The sequence below is a fragment of the Oryctolagus cuniculus genome, chromosome 4 (genome assembly GCF_964237555.1).
Source record: "Oryctolagus cuniculus chromosome 4, mOryCun1.1, whole genome shotgun sequence".
NCBI classification, from domain to species: Eukaryota; Metazoa; Chordata; class Mammalia; order Lagomorpha; family Leporidae; genus Oryctolagus; species Oryctolagus cuniculus.
In genome coordinates this window covers 82,063,289-82,086,585 of record NC_091435.1, presented here as the reverse complement: position 1 = coordinate 82,086,585, position 23,297 = coordinate 82,063,289, and the positions used below count along the sequence as shown (strand labels likewise).

Sequence of the window (23,297 nt, the reverse complement as noted above, 5' to 3'; positions counted from 1 at the left end):
TCCAGTATGGGATGTGAGCGTTCCCAGAAGTATCTTAACTACTGTGCCACAAGTCCACCCCTAAACTTACCTTTTCCTCCCTCCCTCCCTCCCTTCCTTCGTTTCTTTTTTTTTTTTTTTTTTTTTTTTTTTTTTTTTTTTTAATTTATTTGAAAAGCAGAGCTACAGAGAGAGAAGGAGAGAGAGAGAGATCAATCTTCCATCTGCTGGTTCACTCCACAAATGGCCACAACAACTAGGCTGGGCCAGGTCAAAGCCAGGAGCAAGAAGCTTAGGGGCTTCTTCTGTGTCTCCCACATGGGTGCAGGGGACCAGGTACCTGGGCCTTCTTCCATTGCTTTCTCAGGTGTGTTAGCAGGGAGCTGGATCAGAAGTGGAGCAGCTGGAACTCAAGCTGACACCCATATGGGATGCAGGCAGAGGCTTAGCCTTCTATACCACAATGTGCCGGCCCCCTAAACTTACCTTTTAATTCCCTTTTCACAAACTTTTTGAAGCACCCTCAAAGAAAGGATTTTTTTCTTTTTTTTTTTTTTAAAGATCTTATTTATTTATTTATTTGAGAGGTAGAGTTACTGACAGTGAGAGAGAGAGACATAAAGGTCTTCCTTCTGTTGGTTCACCCCCCAAATGGCTGCTGCAGCCAGAACTACGCCGATTCGAAGCCAGGAGCCAGGTGCTTTCTCCTGGCCTCTCATGCAGGTGGAGGCACCCAAGCACTTGGGCCATCCTCCACTGCCCTCCCGGGCCACAGCAGAGAGCTGGACTGGAAGAAGAGCAGCCGGGACTAGAACCTGGTGCCCATATGGGATGCCAGCGCCTCAGGTGGAGGATTAGCCGTTTCTTGAGCCATCACCACTGCCTCCCAGGATCTGCACTAGCAGGAATCTGGAGTTAGGAGCTAAAGGTGGGTGTTGAATTCAGGCACTGTGATGTGGGACACAGGCATCTTAAATGCTAGGCCAATTGTCCACCCCAGTTTTCCTTTCATTAAAAAAAGTTAAGGGGCCAGTACTGTGGTGGAGCAGGTAAAGCCACTGCCTACAATGCTGGCATCTGATATGGGCTCCAGACCCAGCTGTTCCACTTCCAATCCAGTTCTCTGCTGTGGCCTGGGAAAGCAGTAGAAGATGGCCCAAGTGCTTGAGGCTCTGCACCCATGTGGGAGACCTGGAAGAAGCTCCTGGCTCCTGGCTTCATTTAGGCTCAGCTCCGGCTGTTGCAGCCATTTGGGGAGTGAACCAGCGGTTGGAAGACCTCTCTCTCTCTCTCTCTCTCTATGCCTTTCAAATAAATAAATAAATATTTTTTTTAAAAGTTAAGTTGAACCTGGTGATTGTAGTGAAAGATAAGCATCATTCTAAGTAACATTTTTAGCACAAAGAACTATAGATAATTCAATACTGAGAGAACCAAAGAAAAGCAACAGATATGTTTATTTATAAGGCAGAGTGACAGAGAGAGAGAGGGAGAGACAGAGAAAGAGAAACTTTACATTTATTGGTTCACTAACCCCAAATGCCTACAATAGCCAGGACTGGGCCAAGCTGAAGCCAGAAGCCCAGAACTCCGTCTGGGTCTCCCGTGTCAGTAACAGACCCAAGTTCTTGGGCTGACTGTTGCCTTCTCAGGTGTATTAGCAGGAAGCTGGCTCAGAAGCATCCTGTCCAGAACTTGAACCAGGCGCTCCATAGTGGAATGCAGGTGTCCCAAGCAGCAGCTTGTCCTGCCAGTGCCAGACTGCCCACCCCTCGAACTGTGTACTTTCAAATGGTAACATTTGGGTGGGCATTTGGCCGAGGGGTAAAGCAACAAATGGAAGCTCTCTCTGTCTTGCTTTCTTACTCTGCCCCTGCACCTGTCTAATTTTAAAAAGACAAAAAGAAATCATCCTGGAATGGAACTCACTGACTTGCCTCCCCAGTTCCTCCTCCTAACTTCTATTCTGCTTTTTGTTCTCTGTGAGTGTGACTATTCTAGGGGCCTCAGTGGAATCATACAATATTTGTCTTTTTGTGTCTGGCTTATTTCACCTTACACAGTGTCTTCAAGGTTCATCCATGTAATAATATGTACAATTTCATTCCCCTTTAAGGCTGGTTAATATTCCATTTTTTGTGTATACCAAACATGATACCACTTTTGTAAGTTTTTAATCTCCACAAATAAAAGTGTATCTTGTTTATGGTTATAAATATGAGTATAGTGAAAGTATAATAGCGTTCATGAGAATTATGCACCCTTATGTCAAGGTAGTGGTTACCTCTGGGAAAAGTAGGAGAAAGGGATGAGATTATAGGGCTTCAGCAATATTACTCTCCAATGATTTCCTTCTTAAAAAAAATCTGAAGATGGTATGGCAAAACTAATATCATAATTCTCTTAAAGAAGATGCATGCATTTCTATTTTTTTTGATTTTTCATATATTTTAATAATTTAAGCCTTAAAAACTGTCTTGAGGAGCAATAAGAATTAAATAATTTGGGGCCGGTGCTGCGGCTCAATAGGCTAATCCTCTGCCTGCAGTGCCGGCACCCAGGGTTCTAGTCCTTGTCGGGGCGCCGGATTCTGTCCCGGTTGCCCCTCTTCCAGTCCAGCTCTCTGCTGTGGCTCAGGAGTGCAGTGGAGGATGGCCCAAGTCCTTGGGCCCTGTACCCGCATGGGAGACCAGGAGGAAGCACCTGGCTCCTGGCTTTGGATCAGCGCATTGCACTGGCCTCAGTGTGCCGGCTGCAGTGGCCACTGAGGGTAAACCAACGGAAAAAGGAAGACCTTTCTCTCTGTCTCTCTCTCTCACTGTCCACTCTGTCAAAAAAAAAAAAAAAAAAAAAAGAATTAAATAACTGGGACCAGTGCTGCTGTTGTGCAGCCAGTTAAGCCACAGTCTGCAGTGCTGGCATATCATATGGGTGCCGGTTCATGTCCCAGCTGCTCCATTTCCAACATTTCCAATCCAGCATCCTGCTAATGTGTCTGGGAAAAGCAGCAGAGGTTGGCCCCTGCCACCCACATGGGAGACCTGATGAACTTCCTGGCTCCTGGCTTTGGCCTGGTGCAGTCCCAGCCATCATAGCCATCTGGGAGCAAACCAGCATATAAAGATACTTCCCTCTGTCTTTTGTTCTCTCTCTCTCTCTCTCTGTAACTCTGCCTTTCAAATAAATAAATAAATCTTAAAAAAAATTTTTTTACAATGTGAATTTCTATGCTTATAATCAGATTTTAAAAACAGTATTTTTAAGAAGTCTTAAATTTTAATGAGATAATGAGTGCTTCCCATACAAGTATTCAGATTCCATTCTTTATCTCTTCACCACTCAAATAGATAGAGAAAGGAACTAAAAACCACAAAATTATCGTTTGACATTTCCTTTTCCTTACTGAGATTTCTTTTCTTGCTTTCTTTTCTAATACAATAATAAAAACAAAGCATTTTTTAAAAAAAGACTTATTTATTTTAATGACAGAATTACAAAGAGAGGTAGAGAGAAAGAGGTCTTCCATCTGCGGATTCATTCCCCAAATGGCTGCAGTGGCCAGAGCTGGGCAGACCCAAAGCCAAGAGCCAGGAGCTTCTTCTAGGTCTTCCATGTGGGTACAGGGGCCCAAGGACTTGGACCCTTCTCTGCTGCTTTCCCAGGCACATTAGCAGGGAGCAGATTGGAAGTGGAACATCCAGGACTCGAACTGGTGTCCATATGGTATCCTGGTGCTGCAGGCCAGGACTGTAACCTGCTGTGCCACAATGCTGGTCCCAAAATCAAGCTATTCTATAACTACTTCTTTATGCTTTATACATTGAGAATATGCTATAGCTTGTATACAGATAGCTAACAATCATAACTGGTCACCTAGTAAATTTCTACGCCAACATTCTTTGCTGATATAACTATGAACTCCATGTTTTTCAAGTCTTGACAAAATGATGATGAAATTCACATTATTCTTGTTTTCTTATATGTTTTTTTCTTCTTTACTTTTAAGTCCTTAAGACAAAAAGGAAAGTTAATGGAGTCTGTTAAGAAAATTTATAGAGGTGTAATATACAATTCACTGACATTATACAAAGCTTAGAATGGTATAATTTCTCTCATCTTTTATCATATTCTAACTTTATTTTTTTAACTTAAAAAAAAACTTATCAGCTTGAAACTTTTTCCAGGCACTCGGACTTCAGAAGGCTCATCTATATTGAAACCACCATGGCCTACAGTGGTTGATAGTGGCAGGCATACATAACTTTACAGGGAGTACTTTGTTTGTTAATCATTTAATTTTTAAAAAAGATTTATTTATTTGTTATTTTAAAGAGTTACAGAGAGAGGGGAAGAGGCAGAGGGAGAGAGAAAGATCTTCCATCTGCTGGTTCACTCACCAATGTCCACAATGGCCAGGGCAAGTCAGGCCAGAGCTAGAAGCCAGGAGCTACTTCCATGTCTCCCATGTGGGTGCAGGAGCCCAAGTACTTGGGCTATCCGCCACTGTTTTTTATGGTAGAGTAATGGGTAAAATCACCATATTAGAAATACTGGGGGTGGGAGGTAGCCAGCATCGTGGCATAGCAGGTAATGCCACCACCTGCGAGCTGACATCCCATGTGGGCACCAATTTGAGTCCTGGCTGCTCCACTTCTGATCCAGCTCCCTGCTAATGTACTCTGGAAAGCAACAGAGAATAGCCCAAGTCTTGGGACCCTGCACCCTTGTGGGAGACCCAGAAGAAACTCTTGGCTCCTGGCTTCGACTGACCTAGCTCCAGCTTGTTGGGACTATTTGGGGAATAAACAAGCCGATGGGAAATCTCTCTCTGTGTGTCTTTCTCTCTCTCTCTCTCTCTCTGTAACTCTGCCTTTCAAATAAATAAATAAATCTTTGAAAAAAAAATTCTGAGACTACTGAATAAAATATAGTAAAAGGGCTATGAAAGTGTGTAGCTGTGCAGAGCCATGGGCTGCTACTGTTTCTGATAACCATAGGCATCCTTATAGGAAGAGAGTAAGAATGACTACCTGCCTTCCCCACATTAGACAAATTAAATTGTTAGATGATATTTATATCTGTATTTGAACACATACAAATGTACATCTTCACAGTAATTTTTAATCGAATCTGTGTATTTTATTTTAAGCCTGTGTCAGTCTTGGCTATGCAGTTCACTGTCCTGCTTCCATCTTTTCAACCCTTTCAGCATTTGTCCAGTCCAGCATTCAGAAACGAGGAACAAGGCCCAGACAACTTTAAAAAGCAGACAGAGGAATTAGAAAACACAACAGCTGGTGCTCTGGAGTGTATGGTTTTTAAACTCTGTTAAGGATCATGATAGCACAGTAATTGATGTTTGTAGTGTTTATCCTGTACATAGTTTTTAAATGCTGTTTGGAACAATTTCATTGCAGATGTTTACTTCAAGTAATTAGACACTAAGAGATTCGTAAAAATGGCACATTTAACTGTTGTCCAACCCCAGTGTGAGGGAGGCTCCTCTGGCAGTATTGTGTACTTGATCACATCTCTTAGGAAAGCAGGCATGTTAAGAGGGATATAATAAACTTGATGTTTTACACTTTAAGAGATTCTGAACTCTTCCTTGTAGGGTTTCTCTGCCGGGCTGTTTGCATTCTACCATGATAAAGATGGAAATCCTCTAACTTCAAGGTTTGCAGATGGTCTCCCACCTTTTAATTACAGGTATTTGTTACTTTTGTTGTTATTCTCTCTCTTTAAAAAAAAAAAAAAAAGAGTATTGGCCGGCGCCGTGGCCCACTAGGCTAATCCTCTGCCTGCGGCGCTGGTACTCCGGGTTCTAGTCCCGGTAGGGGCGCCAGTTCTAACCCGGTTGCTCCTCTTCCAGGCCAGCTCTCTGCTGTGGCCAGGGAGTGCAGTGGAGGATGGCCCAGGTCCTTGGACCCTGCACCCACATAGGAGACCAGGTGAAGCACCTGGCTTCTGGCTTCAAATCGGCACAGCGCATTGGCCGTAACGACCATTTGGGGGGTGAACCAATGGAAGGAAGACCTTTCTCTCTGTCTCTCTCTCACTATGTAACTCTGCCTGTCAAAAAAAAAAAAAGTATTTATATGTCGCGAGCACCTACTGTCATGCAACTCGACAGTAGCAAGTGCGACGTACGACTTGTCAGTCATGGGGAAGAAAGGAACACCAGGACACAAGACTGTCTTTCCAATGAGAGATTTCATTGCTTACACACCAGGGATTTTTTTTTATCACACTACTCATCAGCATGCTCATTGAGGTCAATACACTTATCAGTATCAATATACTTATCAATCTATACTATTTAATACACTTATCAATAAACACCACTACTTAATGTGACTTAACTACTTAACTTTGCTACTTAGCTTAACGTAACTACTTAGCTTAACTATTTGGCCTAATCACCTAACTTAACATAATTACTTAACACACTTATCAATATCACTAATATCACTATATATAATGTCAATAAAATCACTTATCATAACTTATTGCTAACTTAACACACTTACTGAATTACTTAGCTTAACATAACTACTTATCTTCTACTTAACTTATTTACTATAATACTTAACTATCAGAGTAACACTATTTCCTTAATGACTAGAGGACTATTGGAATCAACACCATTAATATCAATATCAATAATACTATTTGAACTTGTTCATTAATCCATAGATCACAGTATACTGTGTTAAAGTAATTTTGAGGGCTATCTAATTATAATAGTATATGTACATCAAGGTTTCCAGCATTATTTACAGATACCTTGCATAGGGTCAAAGCATAGTTATATTATATTACACATGACTAATATTATTTGTAAAAGCTGCGTTTTCAAGGCTCGTATCATGGTCATGAAAAAGAGTGTCAGTGTTGAAGGTCCAGAGCTCCATGTCTCAGCAGAGAAGGATCTCGGATCAGTCACTTACAAGCAGGAAATTGTGGGAAGGCTGTCACTCTGGGAAGTAGGCTCAAAGTTACCAGGCGGACGGCCAGGCAAGAAGTTGGAGAGGTCCCCTGCTGAGAGGCCTGGTCCAGCTTTATGGTCAGTCTGGTAGTAGGCTGATAAGGACTCCAGGCAAGGCGGTGAGGCAGCATCTTGGCTGGAGTTTTGATCCCGTAGTCGCCTTGTGTAGCTTAGCAAGGGGGCTAGCAAGCTGGCACTTCAGCTCCAAGAGTGAGGAGATCCAGAGGTTCGCTCGCACTGGGCCCACTCACACACACCCACTCACACAGACAGTGGGGTTACAGCTCAGGGACAGCTCTGCAGGTCGGCTTGTGCTGCTACCTGCTCCATGCAGAGTAGCAGGCTGCCCCTTCAGCTCTGGATGTGTGGAGATCCAGAGGTTCACACACACCGGGCCATGATCCCCGAGAGGATGGAGAGTGGTGCAAGGGCTCCCTTTTTATCCTCATTTTCCGGCAGTTCTCCAGCTTGCCATCCTCCAACTTGTCCAATTAATGCTGGTTCTTCCTTGCTTGCAGTTGAACAGTCCAGTCAATACTGTTCCTGCCTTACTTATGTTTGAGCTGTCCAGTCAGCATGGGTAGGAGGGTACTGTCCATTGCACACTGTTATCTGACTGACCAGAGATGTCTGCTTGGTGTGATTAGGAGTGTCTCCCTAACAGCCATTAGGCATTGCCTCAGCTCCTGACTTATAACTCCACTTTACTTTTATTTTGTGGCTAGTGGTAACTTCTTAACTCAATGTTTTACTGTTTCCACAGTTCATCTCCTTTCCAGGTAAGCGGTGATCCGTGACTCTCTTTGAGATTCCTGTGGGATTCTCCACATTATATATTTGAGAGTCAGAGAGAGAAGAGTGAGAGAGAAAGCATGCACTCACACCCATCTGCTTATTCGCTCCCCCAAAATGTCCACGAAGACTGGGCCAGGCTGAAGTCAGCAGCCAGGAATTCAGTTCAGGTCTTCCATGTGGGTAGCAGGGACCCATCTCTTTGAGCCGTCACTGCTGCCTCTTAGGGTTCAAAATTATAGGAGGCTGGAATCGGGAGCTGGAGCCAAGTGTCGAACTTGTCCTGCTCCAGTGTGGAACATGTCCTAACTGTTATTTTTACCACAGTCAAAGGCCAGCCCCTGAACTTCTCCTTTAGAAGGTTGCTAAGAATGAAATCGGAGAACCATAGCATGTTAGGTGCCATAAGTAATAGTGCCTTTGTGGGTAACCTAAGGAAACTGTAGATGTGAAAACAAGGTAAGGTATGAGGCCTTTTAGCTTCATCCTTCCAGTTTGTGGTTGAAGACACTGAGGTACAGAAGCTCACATGACTTATCCACAGAGCCAGGGCTCTTCTCACCAGCCAAGCTCTCCTCCCACACTGCACTTGTTTTACTTTCAGTACAGTCAGTGTTGTGGGAAAATGTGGGTAGATTATGTTTTACATTTTAGTAATTATCGCTTGTACGTGGCAATACTGATATGTTAATGTTAGTTTATTTAGAAAAGCAGATCAGCAGTAACTATTTATTTTTGTATATGGCATGAAATAAGGGTTTAACTGTTTTTTTGCTGGATGGGTAACCAGATCCATGGCACAATTATTAAATTCTACTTTTCCACTAAATCACTATGTCATGCTTTTAAAGTTTCCTTGTATATTTGCATATGTTTCTGTGCTTGCTTTTGTTTTACCTAATTTGTCAAAAGGAAATAATTAATTGTTATCTTAGCTCAGTATTAACTATGTGAACTTGAGCAAGTTAACTTCATCTCCTTAGGGAGATTTACATACAGAATAATAATGATAATTTCATAGACTTGTTGAAGATATTAAATTAGAAAATGCTTATCAACTACTTTGATGAACTTGGTACGTAGTTAGCTCCCAAATATTTTAATTTAATCTTGATTTTTACATTTAAAGTGGAATTAAATTTGCAAAAATGACTTTTTTATTCTATAATTGCAGTCTTGGATTGTATCAATGGAGTGATAAAGTAGTTCGGAAAGTGGAGAGATTATGGGATGTTCGAGATAATAAGATGGTTCGTCACACTGTGTATCTCCTAGTAACACCTCGTGTCGTTGTAAGTATTACTGAATTTCATGTCAGATGAGCTATCTGCTCTTCTCCTTCATCATGGTCCTTTCTTTACTATTCATTTTCATTTAAGAATTTATGGTTAAATTTCAGAGCCTATAGTAGGAAAAATAATATTAAAGCAGTACAAAAAGCTACAAGCCAATAGAAATCTGAGAAATTGGACATTTGAAAGTGATTCTCATGGCCCCCATCTTGACCAGTGCCACCTCCATTGTGATACCTTTTAGAATCACTGATATTGTTTACAAAATTGATTATCCTTTAATTCAGGGTATGTATTAGTCAAAATTCTTGAGAAAAACCAAACAATAGGATGTATGCATATACAGAGAGAGGAAGAGAGGAAGAAGAGATTTCTTTTAGAGGAATTGACTCCTGTGACTGTGGAAGCTTATTGATGCCAATCTGATTGGGGAGACCAGCAGGCTGGAGACTCGGGGAAGAGCTGTAGTTTGAGTCCAAGCAGAATTATTTCTTGCTCAGGGGAAGGCAGTCTTTGTTCTTTCAAAGCTCACCCACCTGTGGAGAGCAATCTGCTGTAACTCAAAGCCAGTGATTTAAATGTTAGTCTCATCCAAAAACACCTTCACAAAGACATCCAGAATAATACTTGTTCAAATGTCTGGGCATTGACTCAGCCAAGTGGACACATAAAATCAACCATCACAGGGACCATTTTCCCCTTATTTACTGACAGAAAGCTGTTCTTTCTCCTTTCCTTGGTGACACAGCTCTTTGCTGTGGGTAGCTCTTCACACTGCTGTTAGGCTTTTTCCCAGCTTTGGTAATCTCTGACTGCTGGACAGATAAAACCTAATAGGTAAGGTTACATTCTTCTGAACAACTTTTATTCCCCCTACAAATACTGTATCTGTAATAAAAGCAGTTTATACCCGTATTTGATGATTCTTGGGGCAGAGATGTTTGGTGTAGCAGTTAGGATGCCACTTGGGATGCTTGCACCCCATATCAAAGTGCTATCTTCAAGTATCAGCTCCACTTCCAATTCCAGGTTCCTGCTAATGCACACCTTGGGACGCAGGAAGAGATAACTCAGATAGTTGGATCCCTACACAGAATAAGCCTTCGCAAATTCAAGAATGTTAAATCAATTATCTTTTTTGGCCATAATGATATAAAACTAGAGATCAACAGAAAGAATTTTGAAAACTTCACAAATACATGGAAATTAAACAGTGTGCTCCTGAATAACCAGTGGGTCAATGAAGAAAATAACAGAAATTTGAAAATATCGTGAAACAAATGAATGTGGAACTAAAACATAACAAAACTTATGGGATATACCAAAGCAGTTCTAAGAGGAAAGTCCACAGCAATACACATCTGCATCAAACAAGAAAAAGTTCTCAGATAAACCTCCTAATGGTATTTCTCAAGAAACAGAAACAACCTAAGCCCAAAGTTAGCAGAAGGAGGGAAATAATAAATATCAGAGGAGAAATAAATTAAATAGAGACTAGAAAAACAATACAAAAGATAAATTAAGCCAAGAGTTGATTCTTTGAAAAGCTAATATTGACAAACATTTAGCTAGACTAGACAAAATAATTTAATAAAATCAGAAATGAAAGAGGAACTAATGCCAATGTTGCAACTAATACCACAGAAATACAAAGGATCATGAGAGACTATGAATAATTATTTGCCAACTGGATAATCTTAAAGAAATGAATAAATTCCTATACATATACAACTTATTAAGACTGAATCAAGAAAAAACAAAAAATCTAAACATACCACTAAGAGATTGAGTGATAAAAATTTTCCCATCAGAGAAAAGTATGACTTCACTGATGAATTCTGTCAGACATTTGAGGAAGAAACCATATCAGTTCTTCTCAAGCTCTTCCAGAAAATTCAAGAGGAGATAATGCTTCCAAACTCTTGTAAGGCCAGCATTACCAGGAACCAAGACCAGACAAAGATGTTACAAAGAAATCACAGGGCAACGTCCTTAATGAACCGAGATGTAAAAGTCTTTGATACAATGCACGCAAATCCAATTGAGTATTGCTTTAAAAGGGTCATGCATGAGCCAATGAGATTTATCCCTGGATTGCAAGTATGATTCAGCATTTATAAATCAGTAAATGTGATCCATTACATTAACAGAATGAAGCTCAGGGCTGACATTGTGGTGTGTCAGGTTAAGCCACCACCTGTAACACCCGCTCCTGTCCCAACTGCTTCACTTCCAATCCAACTCCCTGCTAATGCACCTAGGAAAGCAGCAGAAAATGGTCAAAGTACTTGGGACCCTGCACCCAAGTGGGAGACCCAGAGGAAGTTCCTGGCTTCGGCCTGGCCCAGTCCTTGCCATTGTGGCCAAATTGCAAGTGAACCAGCAGATGTAAGATCTCTCTCCTTTCTTTGTTTCTCCATCTCTACAACTCTCCTTTCAAATAAATAAATCTTTAAAAAACAATACTCAAGGATGAAAACTTAAGTCATTTCCTTCAAGATATAGAACAAGATAAGGTCTCCTTTTTATTTTTGTAAGATTCATTTATTTGAAAGGCAGTGTGTTAAGTAGAGAGAGAGAGAATCTCCCATCTTCTGATTGACTCCCCAAATGGTTGCAGCCACCAGGGCTGAGCCCAGCCAAAGCCAGGAAACAGCTACTCCATCTGGGTTCCTACATGGGTGGCAGGGCCCCAAGCACTTGAACTGTCATCCGCTGCCTTCCCAGGTGCCTTAGCAGGAAGCTGGATGGGAAGCAGAGCAACTAGGGCTCAAACCTGCACTGTGATATGGGTTGCCTGCATTGCTAGAGGCTCCTTAACACACAACACTGGCCCCCAAGGATGTCTACTGCCACTTCTATTCAACATAATATTAGAAGTCTGCCAGAACAAATGGGCAAGATAAAGAAATAAAAGACAACCGGATAGAAGAAGAAGAAGTGAAATTGTTGCAGTTTGTTGATAATACGGCAGACAATGACATTACATCAAACTAAAAAAATATATACTATATATATATATAGAGAGAGAGAGAGAGAGAGAAAACCATAAAGACTCCAACAAAGGCCATTAGAACTAGTTAAAGAATACAGTAAAGTTTCTGTATACAGAATGAACATATACAAATCAGTTGTGAATTTTTTAAAAAGATTTAATTATTTATTTGAAAGGCAGAGTTACAGAGGCAGAGAGAAGGAGTGACAAAGGTCTTTTGCCGAAATGAATACAGCTTGACTGGACTCTGCAACCAGGCATCCTGCCCTCTGACAAACAGCTAGTATGCCACTGTCAAAGAAGAGAAAGGACAGTGCTACTTGTAAATGAAGGTGACAGAATGAGCAGCTTTTCCCAGGCGTATGTGGGAAGGGTTCAGCTCACTAAGAACCATGAGAAAGCGCTGGAGCAAATAGATGAAAATCTAATTTACTGGTCCCATTTCTTTTTTTTTTTTTTTTTTTTTTTTGACAGGCAGAGTGGACAGTGAGAGAGAGACAGAGAGAAAGGTCTTCCTTTGCCGTTGGTTCACCCTCCAATGGCCACCGCGGCCAGCGTGCTGCAGCCGGCGCACCACGCTGATCCGATGGCAGGAGCCAGGAGCCAGGTGCTTCTCCTGGTCTCCCATGTGGGTGCAGGGCCCAAGCACCTGGGCCATCCTCCACTGCACTCCCTGGCCACAGCAGAGAGCTGGCCTGGAAGAGGGGCAACTGGGACAGAATCCAGCACCCCGACCGGGACTAGAACCCGGTGTGCCGGCGCCGCTAGGCGGAGGATTAGCCTAGTGAGCCGCGGCGCCGGCCCCCCATTTCATTTGACACAAATTTATGTAGACATTCACCAAGGTAACCCAGTACCTAATTTTAATTTTAATTTACCCTAGAATAACAGAGAAAATGTGTTATTTTGAGTAAGAAAGTAGAGCATAGGAAGAAAAGAAGAGAGGTAAAGGCATATTAATAGCTGCTTAATTGGACAATGCCATGGAAAGCGAATTACTGGAAAGACTGAAACAAGATACATATGACGACATCTACAACTACCCGATTCATGCCTTCTACAAGGCCCTGAATAACAGAAAATGGAGAGTAACTCTTCAGACAGAGAACAAGATGATGAAGATGTGAGAAAAAGAATTTGTGGAAGATGAAGAGGTGGATGAGAGTGACATGACTGGTTTTGAGGAGATGCCTAAACTGGATGCCAGCAGTGATGAGGGCCAGGATGGCAAGTCCCCCAGTGAAGAAGAAGAAAAGGCCCCTAATGCAAAACACAAAGGCAGAACACGCTTGAGAGGGCATCTGCAGAGAAAGCAAGCCTGTGTAGAGATAGAGTACGAGCAGACCAAAACTACCTGAAGTCCCCCAGGCAGTTACACACAGGACTTGAACACACTTCCAGGTTTTGTTATTTCATATTGTATATAACACAGTATTTGTGTTTTTAATATTTTTGTGACTTCAGTGGACAAGACATCTGGAGTCAGTGGAGGAATGCCTTAATTTGTGAACAGAATATTTTCGTAGCATATGTCTTGAATAATAGTTAAAGCCCACAAAGGTTAAAAGGTCAGTACGTGAAGCTGCGATGAGACTGAGTGTAACTAGTTCTAAATGTTGAATGCTGAATTCCTTCGTGTATTTTTCCTACCATGGCAGGACTTCCATTTTCTCTTGTTCTCTTGTCCTTAGTCCTCTGGGGGTAAAAGGAAACAAAAAAGGGGAAAGAACTCTGACACAGTGTTTAGTATGAAAGACTCCATTTGTACCATGTGAGATAGGAAGAAAAGCCTTTCCGCTGGAGAGATCTCTGAAGTTTCAGGGCCAGGAGACCCTGCAACATGAAACCAAACAGGCTCTGACTTGTTCTCCCACCCAACCCCTTTTACCTTGAGTTCTTCATTCTTGATCTCACATTCAAGAGGGAAAGCGGGGGCTGGCGCTGTGGTGTAGCAAGTGAGACTGCCACCTGCAGTGCCTGCCGGCATTCCCATATGGGCGCCGGTTTGAGTCCTGGCTGCTCCACTTCCCCACCAGCTCTCTGCTATGGCCTGGGAAGGCAGTGGAAGATGGCCCAAGTCCCTGGGCCCCTGCATCCACGTGGGAGATCCAGAAGAAGTTCCTGGCTCCTGGCTTTGGATTGGCGCAGCTCCAGCTGTTGCAGCCAATTGGGGAGTAAACCAGTGGATGGAAGACCTTTATCTCTCTCTGCCTCTCCTCTCTGTGTAGCTCTACTTTCAAATAAATAAATATTAAAAAAAAAAAGAGGGAAAGCGTAGATGACACCAGGTCAACAAATGTTACTTTAGAAATTGTTAACATGCTTATAAATGTTCTGCTTCCACATAAAGGAGCTATTCTATGACAGCCAAAGCACAATCAGTTGGCTATCAGGCTTACCTGTCTAATACTTTAAGAGCTAGGATGAAATAGTTTGAATAAACTGATAAAACAGCAAACCCTATACTATCTCCAAATATTTCTAGGATATGAATTACTTTTCACGATGCTTTCGTCTTTCAATTAAATTATTTCTCCTATCCCACCACCTGGATTTTGCATTTAATATCAGAGTGCCTGGGTTCAAGGCCTGGCTCTACACTCGATTCCAGCTTCCTGCTGATGTGCACCTTGGAAAGCAGCAGTGATAGCTCAAGTACTTGACTCCCTGCCACCAATGTGGGAGATCCAGATCAAGCTCCTGGCTTCAGCCTGACCCAGTCCTGGTTGTTGCAGGCATTTGTTTTTACTCCTTGTTGTTTTATAAAAGCTCATTATTTCTCCCTTTTGAATTCAGAAAACTAGAACAGAATGCATTTTTAAAATTTATTTATTTTTAATTTATTTGACAGGTAGAGTTATAGACAGTGAGAGAGACAGAAAGGTCTTCCTTTTACCGTTGGTTCACCCCCCCCAAAATGGCCACTATGGCCGGCGCTGTGCCGATCCGAAGCCAGGAGCCAGGTGCTTCTTCCTAGTCTCCCATGTAGGTTCAGGGGCCCAAGCACCTGGGCCATCCTCCACTGCCTTCCCGGGCCACAGCAGAGAGCTGGACTGGAAGAGGAGCAACTGGGACTAGAACCCGGTGCCCATATGGGATGCCAGCACTGCAGGCAGAGGATTAACCAAGTGAGCCATGGCGCCGGCCAACAGAATGCATTTTTAAAAAGATTCATTTATTTGTTTGAAAGGCAGTTACAGAGAGGCAGAGAGAGAGAGAGAGAGGTCTTCCATCTGCTGGTTCACTCCCTGAATGGCCACAATAGTCGGAGCTGGGCCCATCTAAAGTCTGGAACCAGGAGCTTCTTCCAGGTCTCCCACGTGGGTGCAGGGGCCCAAGAACCTGGGTCATCTTCTACTGCTTCCCCAGGCCATAGCAATGAGCTGGATCAGAAGTGGAGCAGCTGAGTCTCAAACCGGCGCCCATATGAGATTCTGGCACTGTGGGCAGCAGCTTTACCCGCTACCCCACAGTACCATCCCCGAATGGTTCTGAATAGCTTTAAAAGAAAATAAGGTATTTTATCAAACTCTAGAGGCCAGAGGGTGCAGAGATAGAGACCTAAAACCCTCTTGTCTTCATTTCCAGATGTGGTCAGGCCCATGAACAATAAACCATAATCCATCGCAAGAATTACCTAATGGGGCCTGACTGAAATCAAGCTGCAACCTCTATTTTACCTTCACCTGTCCTTGAGAGCAGTGGTCTAGGATAATCAGACAGTCTGTGGCCTCGTGTAGCAAGGCACACTTAACAAGTTCATGTGTAATGGATGAGTCCTTTGCTATATTACACACAAGTTTCAGGAGAACCTTCAGAAAGACATCAAGTCTGTGGGGACTTCTGGGATTAAGAAGAAAAACTGAAGAAAAAAAAAAGAAGAAAAACTGTTCATACTCTAAATCAGGGTATTGAAATTACGAGACTTCAGAGGTTATCCAGTGGAAAGCCCTCATTTCATAAAATGAACTGAAGCCAAAGTTGTGTGACACAGAAGTCCACAGAGCTAGTAACAGAGACCAGACTACAGATTTCTTAATGTCAAGTCTGTTATTTCCATAGCATACTGCCTGTATACATACACTGGCCTTCCCAACCATACTCTTCCTTCCAGAAGCTTGGTTCTCCTGTAAAGAAACAGCCATATCGGCTGGCGCTGTGGCTCACTTGGCTAATCCTCTTCCTGTGGCCACAGCACGCTGGGTTCTAGTCCCAGTTGCTCCTCTTCCAGTCCAGCTCTCTGCTGTGGCCTGGGAAGGCAGTGGAGGATGGCCCAAGTGCTTGGGTTCCTTCACCTGCATGGCAGACCAGGAGGAAACACCTGGCTCCTGGCTTCGGATTGGCGCAGTGCCGGCCTTAGTGGCCATTTGGGTGGGTGAACCAACGGAAGGAAGACCTTTCTCTCTGTCTCTCTCACTGTCTATAACTTTCTCTCTGTCTCCTCTCTCACTGTCTATCTTTGCCTGTCAAAAGAAAGAGAGAAGAAAGAAAGAGCGAGCCACCTCTCGTCTGAGAAGGGGGAATCAGGTTCCCTCCTTACTAAAGGAAGTTAGAATGTGAGGGAGGGGCCAGTGTTGTGGCTTAGTGGATAAAGCCTTGGTATGTGACACTGGTATCCCATATGGGCACCAGTTCATGTCCTAGCTGTTTCACTTCCAATCCAGCTTCATGCTATGTTGTGGGGAAAGCAATAACAGATGGCACAAGTGCTTGGGCCCCTGCCACCCATGTGGGAGACTTAGGTGAAGTTCTTATTTCCTGGTTTTCGCCTGACCCAGAGCAGGGGAGTGAACTGGAAGAAGGAATATCTGTCTCTCTAACTCTGACTTTCAAAATAAATAAATAAAAAGCAAGCAAGCAAGCAAGGGAAATAAGCTTGGCTTCTGAGACTTGAAAATTATCATTCATCTCAGATCCTACTTTGCCATAGGTTAAGTCCAGCTTACTTCCAATTACCAGCTATTCTAAAAGTTCTTATTCCCTTGAAAGAAGAGTTCTGGAAGTGGATAGTGGTGATGGTTGTGTAACATCATGATTTGTACACTTAAAAATGCAAATTTTATCTATTTTCTACTACAATAAAAAACTTAAAGCTGAAATAAAAAAATCAAGAGAATCCCATTTACAAAAGCCATAAAAGTATAAAATACTTAGGTATATATTTAACCAGGGGATTAAAGACCTGTATACTAAAAACTATAAAACACTGATGAAAGAAATTAAAGAAGACACAAAGAAATGAAAGGATATATCATGTTAATAGATTGGAAGAGTCAATTTTTAAATATTTTATGCTTTTTTGAAAGGCAAAGAGACAGATGGAGAGTTCTCTCATCTGCTGTTTCACCCTTAAATGCCCATAACACCTGGGGCCGGGCCAGCCTGATGCCAGGAGCCAAGAATTCAGTTCAGGTCTTTCTCATGGTTGGTAGGGACCCAACTTTTATTTATTTATTTGACTTTTTTGGTTAAGATTTATTTTATGTATTTGAAGGTTGTTTGGGTTTTTTTTTTTTTGGTTTGTTTGTTTTAAGATTTATTTATTTATTTGAAAGGCAGAGTTAGAGAGGAGGAAAAACATGAAAAGAGAAATCTTCCATCTGTTGGTTCTCTCCCCAGATGGCTGCATTGCCCAGAGCTGAGCTAGGCCAAAGCCAGGAGCTTCATCCTGGTGTCTCAAATGGGTAGCAGGTGGGCCATCCTCCACTGCTTTCCCAGGTGCATTAGCAGGGAGCTGGATTGGAAGTAGAGAAGCCAGGACTTGAACCAGTGCCCAACTGGTATGCTGGCATTGCAGGTGACAGCTTAACCTGTTGCGCCACAACACTGGCCCTATTTTGTGTATTTGAAAGGCGAAGTGACAGAGAGAGATGAGAAGAAGAGACAGAGAAAGAGATCTTCTATTCAGTGATTTACTTCCCAAATGACCGTGATAGCCAGGCCAAGCCAGGAGCCTGGAACTCTATCCTGGTCTCCAACATGGGTAGCAGGGGCCCAAGTACGTGGGCCATCTTCTGCTGCTTTTCCATGCACGTTATCAGGAAACTGGATTGGAAGTGGAGCATCTACAACTTTAAACCAAACTCCATGGGTTGCTGGTGTCAAGGCAGACTTGATCTACTATGTCACAATGCCAGCCCTAGTACCTAACTTCTTCAGGTATCACTGCTGCCACCCATTTGTGCACATTAGCAGGAAACTGGAATTGGGAATGAAAACAAGTCTGGATCCCAGGCACTCCTACATGGGATGAGTGTCCAAAGTGGTGCTTAATTGCTGTACCAAATGCCCAATCAAAAAATTAGCATTATTAAGATATCAGGTCAGGTGTTTGGCCTAACAATTAAGAGACTGCCTCCCATATTGGAATACATCAGTTCAGTATTTGGTTCCAGCTCCTGATTCCAGCTTCCTGCTAATGCAGACTCTGAGAGGCAGCAGTGATGGCTCAAGTAGTAGAGTCCCTGTCACCCATGTGGGAGACCTGGCTTAAGTTCTGGACTCTCGGCTTTGACCTCTGCCCAGCCCTGCCCATTGTGGGCATTTGGGGAATGAACCAGCAGGTGGGAATCTCTCTCACTCGCTTGCTCGCTTTTTGAGATCTTTCTATCTATTTACTTATTTATTTGTAAGAGCAACAGAGAGAGGAAAATTCAGATTGTCCATATACTGGTTCACTCCCCAGTTGGTCACATCAGCCAAGTCTGGATCAGGCTGAAAGCAGGAGCCAGGAACTCTATCCTGATTTCTCACATGGGTGCAAGGGCCCAAGTTGGTCCATCTTCCACTGCCTTCCCAGGCACATGAGCAGGAAGTTGGCTCAGAAGCAGAGCAGCTGGCACTCAAATTGGCTTATGAGCTTCCAGTATCCCAAGCAGTGGTTTATTTTTTAAAAGATGTATTTATTTATTTGAAAGTCAGAGTTACACAGAGAGGCAGAGAAAGAGAGAGAGAGAGAGAGAGGGAGGTCTTCCATCCACTGGTTCACTCCTAAATTGCTGCAGCAGCTGGAGCTGCACCGACCCAAAGCCAGGAGACAGGGTCTTCTTCTGGGTCTTCCACGTGGGTGCAGGGGCCCAAGGAGTTAGGCCATCTTCCATTGCTTCCCCAGGCCATAACAGAGAGCTGGATAGGAAGAGGAGCAGCCAGAACTGGAACCGGTGCCCATATGGGATGCTGGCACTGCAGGCAGTGGCTTTACCCGCTATGCCACAGCGCCGGACCCACAAGCAGTGGTTTAATGCACTGAACCATAATACCAGCCTTTCCTTCTTTGCTTCTCAAATAAGTTTAAAAATAAAATAAAATGTCCATATCACCTAAAGTATTCTACGTATCACTACTCAACTCCTATCCAAATTCCAATATCAGAGGCAGGCATTTGGCCCAGCTGATATCCTACATCTGAGTGCTCGGGTTTGATTCCTGGCCGTGGCTGCCGTTTCCAATTTCTCACCAATGAAGACTTTTGTCTTGTTTTAAAAGATTTATTTATTTATTGGAGAGGCAGAAAGGTTTTCCATCTGCTGGATCACTCCCCAAATGGCCACAATAGCTAGAGTTGGGCTGATCCAAAGCCAGGAACCATCAGCTTCTTCTGGGTCTCTCATGTAGGTGCAGTGGCCCAAGCACTTGGGCCATCTTCCACTGGCTTCCCAGGCCACCAGCAGGGAGCTGGATCAGAAGTGGAGCAGCTAGTCTTGAACCGGTGCCCACATGGGATGCCAGCACGGTAGGCACAGGATTAACCTACCACCACAGTGTTGCCTCCAGTGAAGACTCTTGGAAGCACCAGGTGATGGCTCCAGTAGATTGAGTTCTTGCCATCAACATGGGAGACCTGGATTAAGATCCCAGCTCTGGCTTTTGTCTTGGTTTAGTCCCCACCATTGTAGGAATTTGGGGAGTGAAGCAGTCAAGGGGAGCTCTCTTTCTCTATTTTTATTTATTTATTATTATTATTTTTTTGACAGGCAGAGTGGACAGTGAGAGAGAGAGATAGAGAGAAAGGTCTTCCTTTGCCGTTGGTTCACCCTCCAATGGCCGCTGCGGCTGGCGCACTGCTCTGATCCGATGGCAGGAGCCAGGTGCTTCTCCTGGTCTCCCATAGGGTGCAGGGCCCAAGCACTTGGGCCATCCTCCACTGCACTCCCTGGCCACAGCAGAGAGCTGGCCTGGAAGAGGGGCAACCGGGACAGAATCTGGCGCCCTGACCGGGACTAGAACCCGGTGTGCCGGCGCCGCAAGGCGGAGGATTAGCCTAGTGAGCCGCGGCGCCGGCCTCTCTATTTTTAAAAAATATTTATTTATTTATTTATTTGATAGGCAGAACTACAGAGAGGGAGAGATGGAGAGAAGGGTCTTCCATCCATTGGGTCATTCCCCAAATGACCCAATAGCTGGAGCTGAGCTGATCAAGAGCCAGGAGCCAGGAACTAACTTCTTCTGAGTCTCACAGGGGCACATGCATTTGGGCCATCTTCCTGTGCTTGCTTGCTTGCTTGCTTGCTTCCTTCCTTCCTTCCTTCCTCCTTCCTCCTTCCTTCTTTCCTCCCTCCCTCCCTTCCTTCCTTCGTTCCTTCCTTCCTTTCTTTCTAGATTTTATTTATTTAAAAGGTAGAGTTACAGACAGTGAGAGGGAGAGACACAGAGAGGTCTTCCTTCCATTGGTTCATTCCCCAAATGGTCACAATGGCCGGAGCTGCGCCGATCCGAAGCCAGGAGCCAGGAGCTTCTTCCGGGTCTCCTTGGTGCAGGGGCCCAAAGACTTGGGCCATCTTCTACTGCTTTCTCAGGCCATAGCAGAGAGCTGGATCGGAAGAGGAGCAGCTGGGACTAGAACCAGCGCCCATGTGGGATGCCAGCACTGCAGGCGGAGGATTAAACCTACTGTGCCATGGCACCGACCCCCATCTTCCTCTGCTTTCCTAGACCCTCAGCAGGGAGCTGGATCTGAAGAGGAGCAACCAGCGCCCATATAGGATGCCAGCGCCATAGGCAGAGGCTTAGCCTACTAGGTCACATCGCCAGCCCCCTCTTTCTCAATTTATGTGTTCTCTCTTTCTTACCTCTCAAATAAGTTATAAAAAGTCTTTTATTGTGAGAAGGAAGTAAACATTTAGAAAATAAAAGATTTTAAATAAAAAGGGGTTTTACAAAATGATCCCATGTATAGGGAAAAACATGCATATATTAGATTTTGTACTGTCTGAGGTCTTCAGGCATGTACTGGGTCTTGGAACATATCCCCACTGATAAGGGGGTACTACTGTGTATTCTACAACTACTGTCTTTAAAACAGCACAGTAGTAGCATAAAAGTAGATGCGTCAACTAGTGAGACAGAATAGAGATCCCAGAAGTAAACCCTTGCATGTCCAGTCAGCTGATTTTTGACAAAGGTGCCAAGAATACACAATGGGAAGTGGATACACTTTTCAGTAAATGGCGTTGGGAAAACTGGATATTCATATGCAGAAAAATGAAATCAGACCTGTATCTCACACCATATACCAGAATCAACTCAAAATGTAATAAACATTTAGATATAAGAACAAAACTGCTACAAGAAAACATAGAAGGGAAAGCATTGCATTTGTCCAGACAATGTTTTTTTTTAGATTTGACCCCAAAAACATAGGCAACAAAAAAAAATGAGATTATATAAAACCAAAAAGCTTCTACACACCAGCAAAAGAAACAACTGAGTGAAGAGACAACCTGCAGAGTAGGAGAGGATATTTGCATACTGTACATCTGATAAGGAATTAATATCTGAAATATATAAGAAACTCAAGCTACTGAAAAGAGCCAGGAAACTAAAAACCCAGCTTAAAATGAGCATGGAAACTAAACAGAAATTTCTCTTTTTTAAATTTTTTATTTGACAGAGTTATAGACAGAGACAGAGAGAAAGGTCTTCCTTCTGTTGGTTCACCCCCCAAATAGCCGCCACTGCCGGCGCTGTGCTGATCTGAAGCCAGGAGCCAGCAGCTTCTTCCTGGTCTCCCGTACGGGTGCAGGGGCTCCCACTGCCCTCCCAGGCCACAGCAGAGAGCTGGACTGGAAGAGGAGCAACTGGGGCTAGAACCTGGCACCCATTTGGGATGCCGCTGCCACAGGTGGAGGATTAACCAAGTGAGCCATGGCGCTGGTTCCTATACAGACATTTCTTAAAAGAAGACAGCCAAAATGTATATGAAAAAGTACTCCACTTCCAATCTAGCTCTCTGCTATGGACTGGGAAAGCAGTGAAAGATAGCCCAAGTCCTTGGGCCCCTGCACCCGTGTGTGAGACCCAGAAGAAGCTCCTGACTCCTTCTTATCGGCGCAGCTCTGGCCATTGCGGCCAATTGGGGAGTGAACCAGCAGATGAAAGACCTCTCTCTCTGCCTCTCCTTCTCTTTCTCTAACTCTGACTTTCAAATAAATAAATAAATCTTAAAAAAAAAAAAAGGTTAGAGTTGGAGAACATGCTAAGTGATATAAGCCATGCACAGAAACATAAATACTTTCTCATGTTCTCACTTGTAAAATCTAAAATAGTGGAACTCAGAGAAGCAGAAAGCAGAATGTGGTCATGTACGTAGGAATATCAGGGCATGAGAAGATGATAGGCAAAGGGTATAGAAATCTCATGAGGGATATGGTTTTATTTTTCTGTTGCCTAGGAGGATGGATATAGTTAATAACAGTGTCTTGCACATTTAAAAATTGCTAAGGGAGTAAATTTCACATTTTCTCACCATTAAAAAAAGTACTTAAGGTGATGGGTATGTTAATTGGTTTGATTTAATTATTCTGCACTATATTCATAAACTTTTACCCCATAAATATATACAGTTACTAATTATCAATCCATAAGGAAAGCTTTAAAAATCATCAATGTAAGAGTTACAAATGGCAATCACTCTAGTTTATAACTTTTTCGTATATATAACTTAAAATTTTAAGAAAAAGTAATTTTCTAGCAAAGAATGTGACAGCCTCAAAATGTTTTATTTATATTAAAAACCATATTTTTAAAAGAAGTTATCACCAAAGTCATTCTTTAATGTCTACTTTATTATATCCATGTTATATAGAGTTTGTCATTTATATTTTTTCTCATTCTTAGGATGAAGCACGAAAACATTTTAACTGTCCAGTTCTGGAGGGAATGGAGCTTGAAAATCAGGGTGGTATGGGCACTGAACTCAACCACTGGGAAAAGCGGTTGTTAGAGGTCAGTTTATATTTAAATTTTACTAGAC

At 43.1% G+C, this 23,297-nt stretch overlaps 1 protein-coding gene and 1 pseudogene across 1 annotated transcript in view; both read left to right on the top strand.

The window, feature by feature from the left end:
• Nucleotides 1-23,297, top strand: part of LMLN (leishmanolysin like peptidase) — an 87,872-nt gene that overhangs the window by 24,289 nt on the left and 40,286 nt on the right. The window contains exons 8-10 of the mRNA XM_002716542.5: nucleotides 5,594-5,688; nucleotides 8,934-9,051; nucleotides 23,162-23,269. Coding sequence (XP_002716588.3) covers nucleotides 5,594-5,688; nucleotides 8,934-9,051; nucleotides 23,162-23,269 — 321 coding nt within the window. The remainder of the gene's footprint in view (nucleotides 1-5,593; nucleotides 5,689-8,933; nucleotides 9,052-23,161; nucleotides 23,270-23,297) is intronic.
• Nucleotides 12,865-13,548, top strand: LOC138849450 (protein MAK16 homolog pseudogene; annotated as a pseudogene).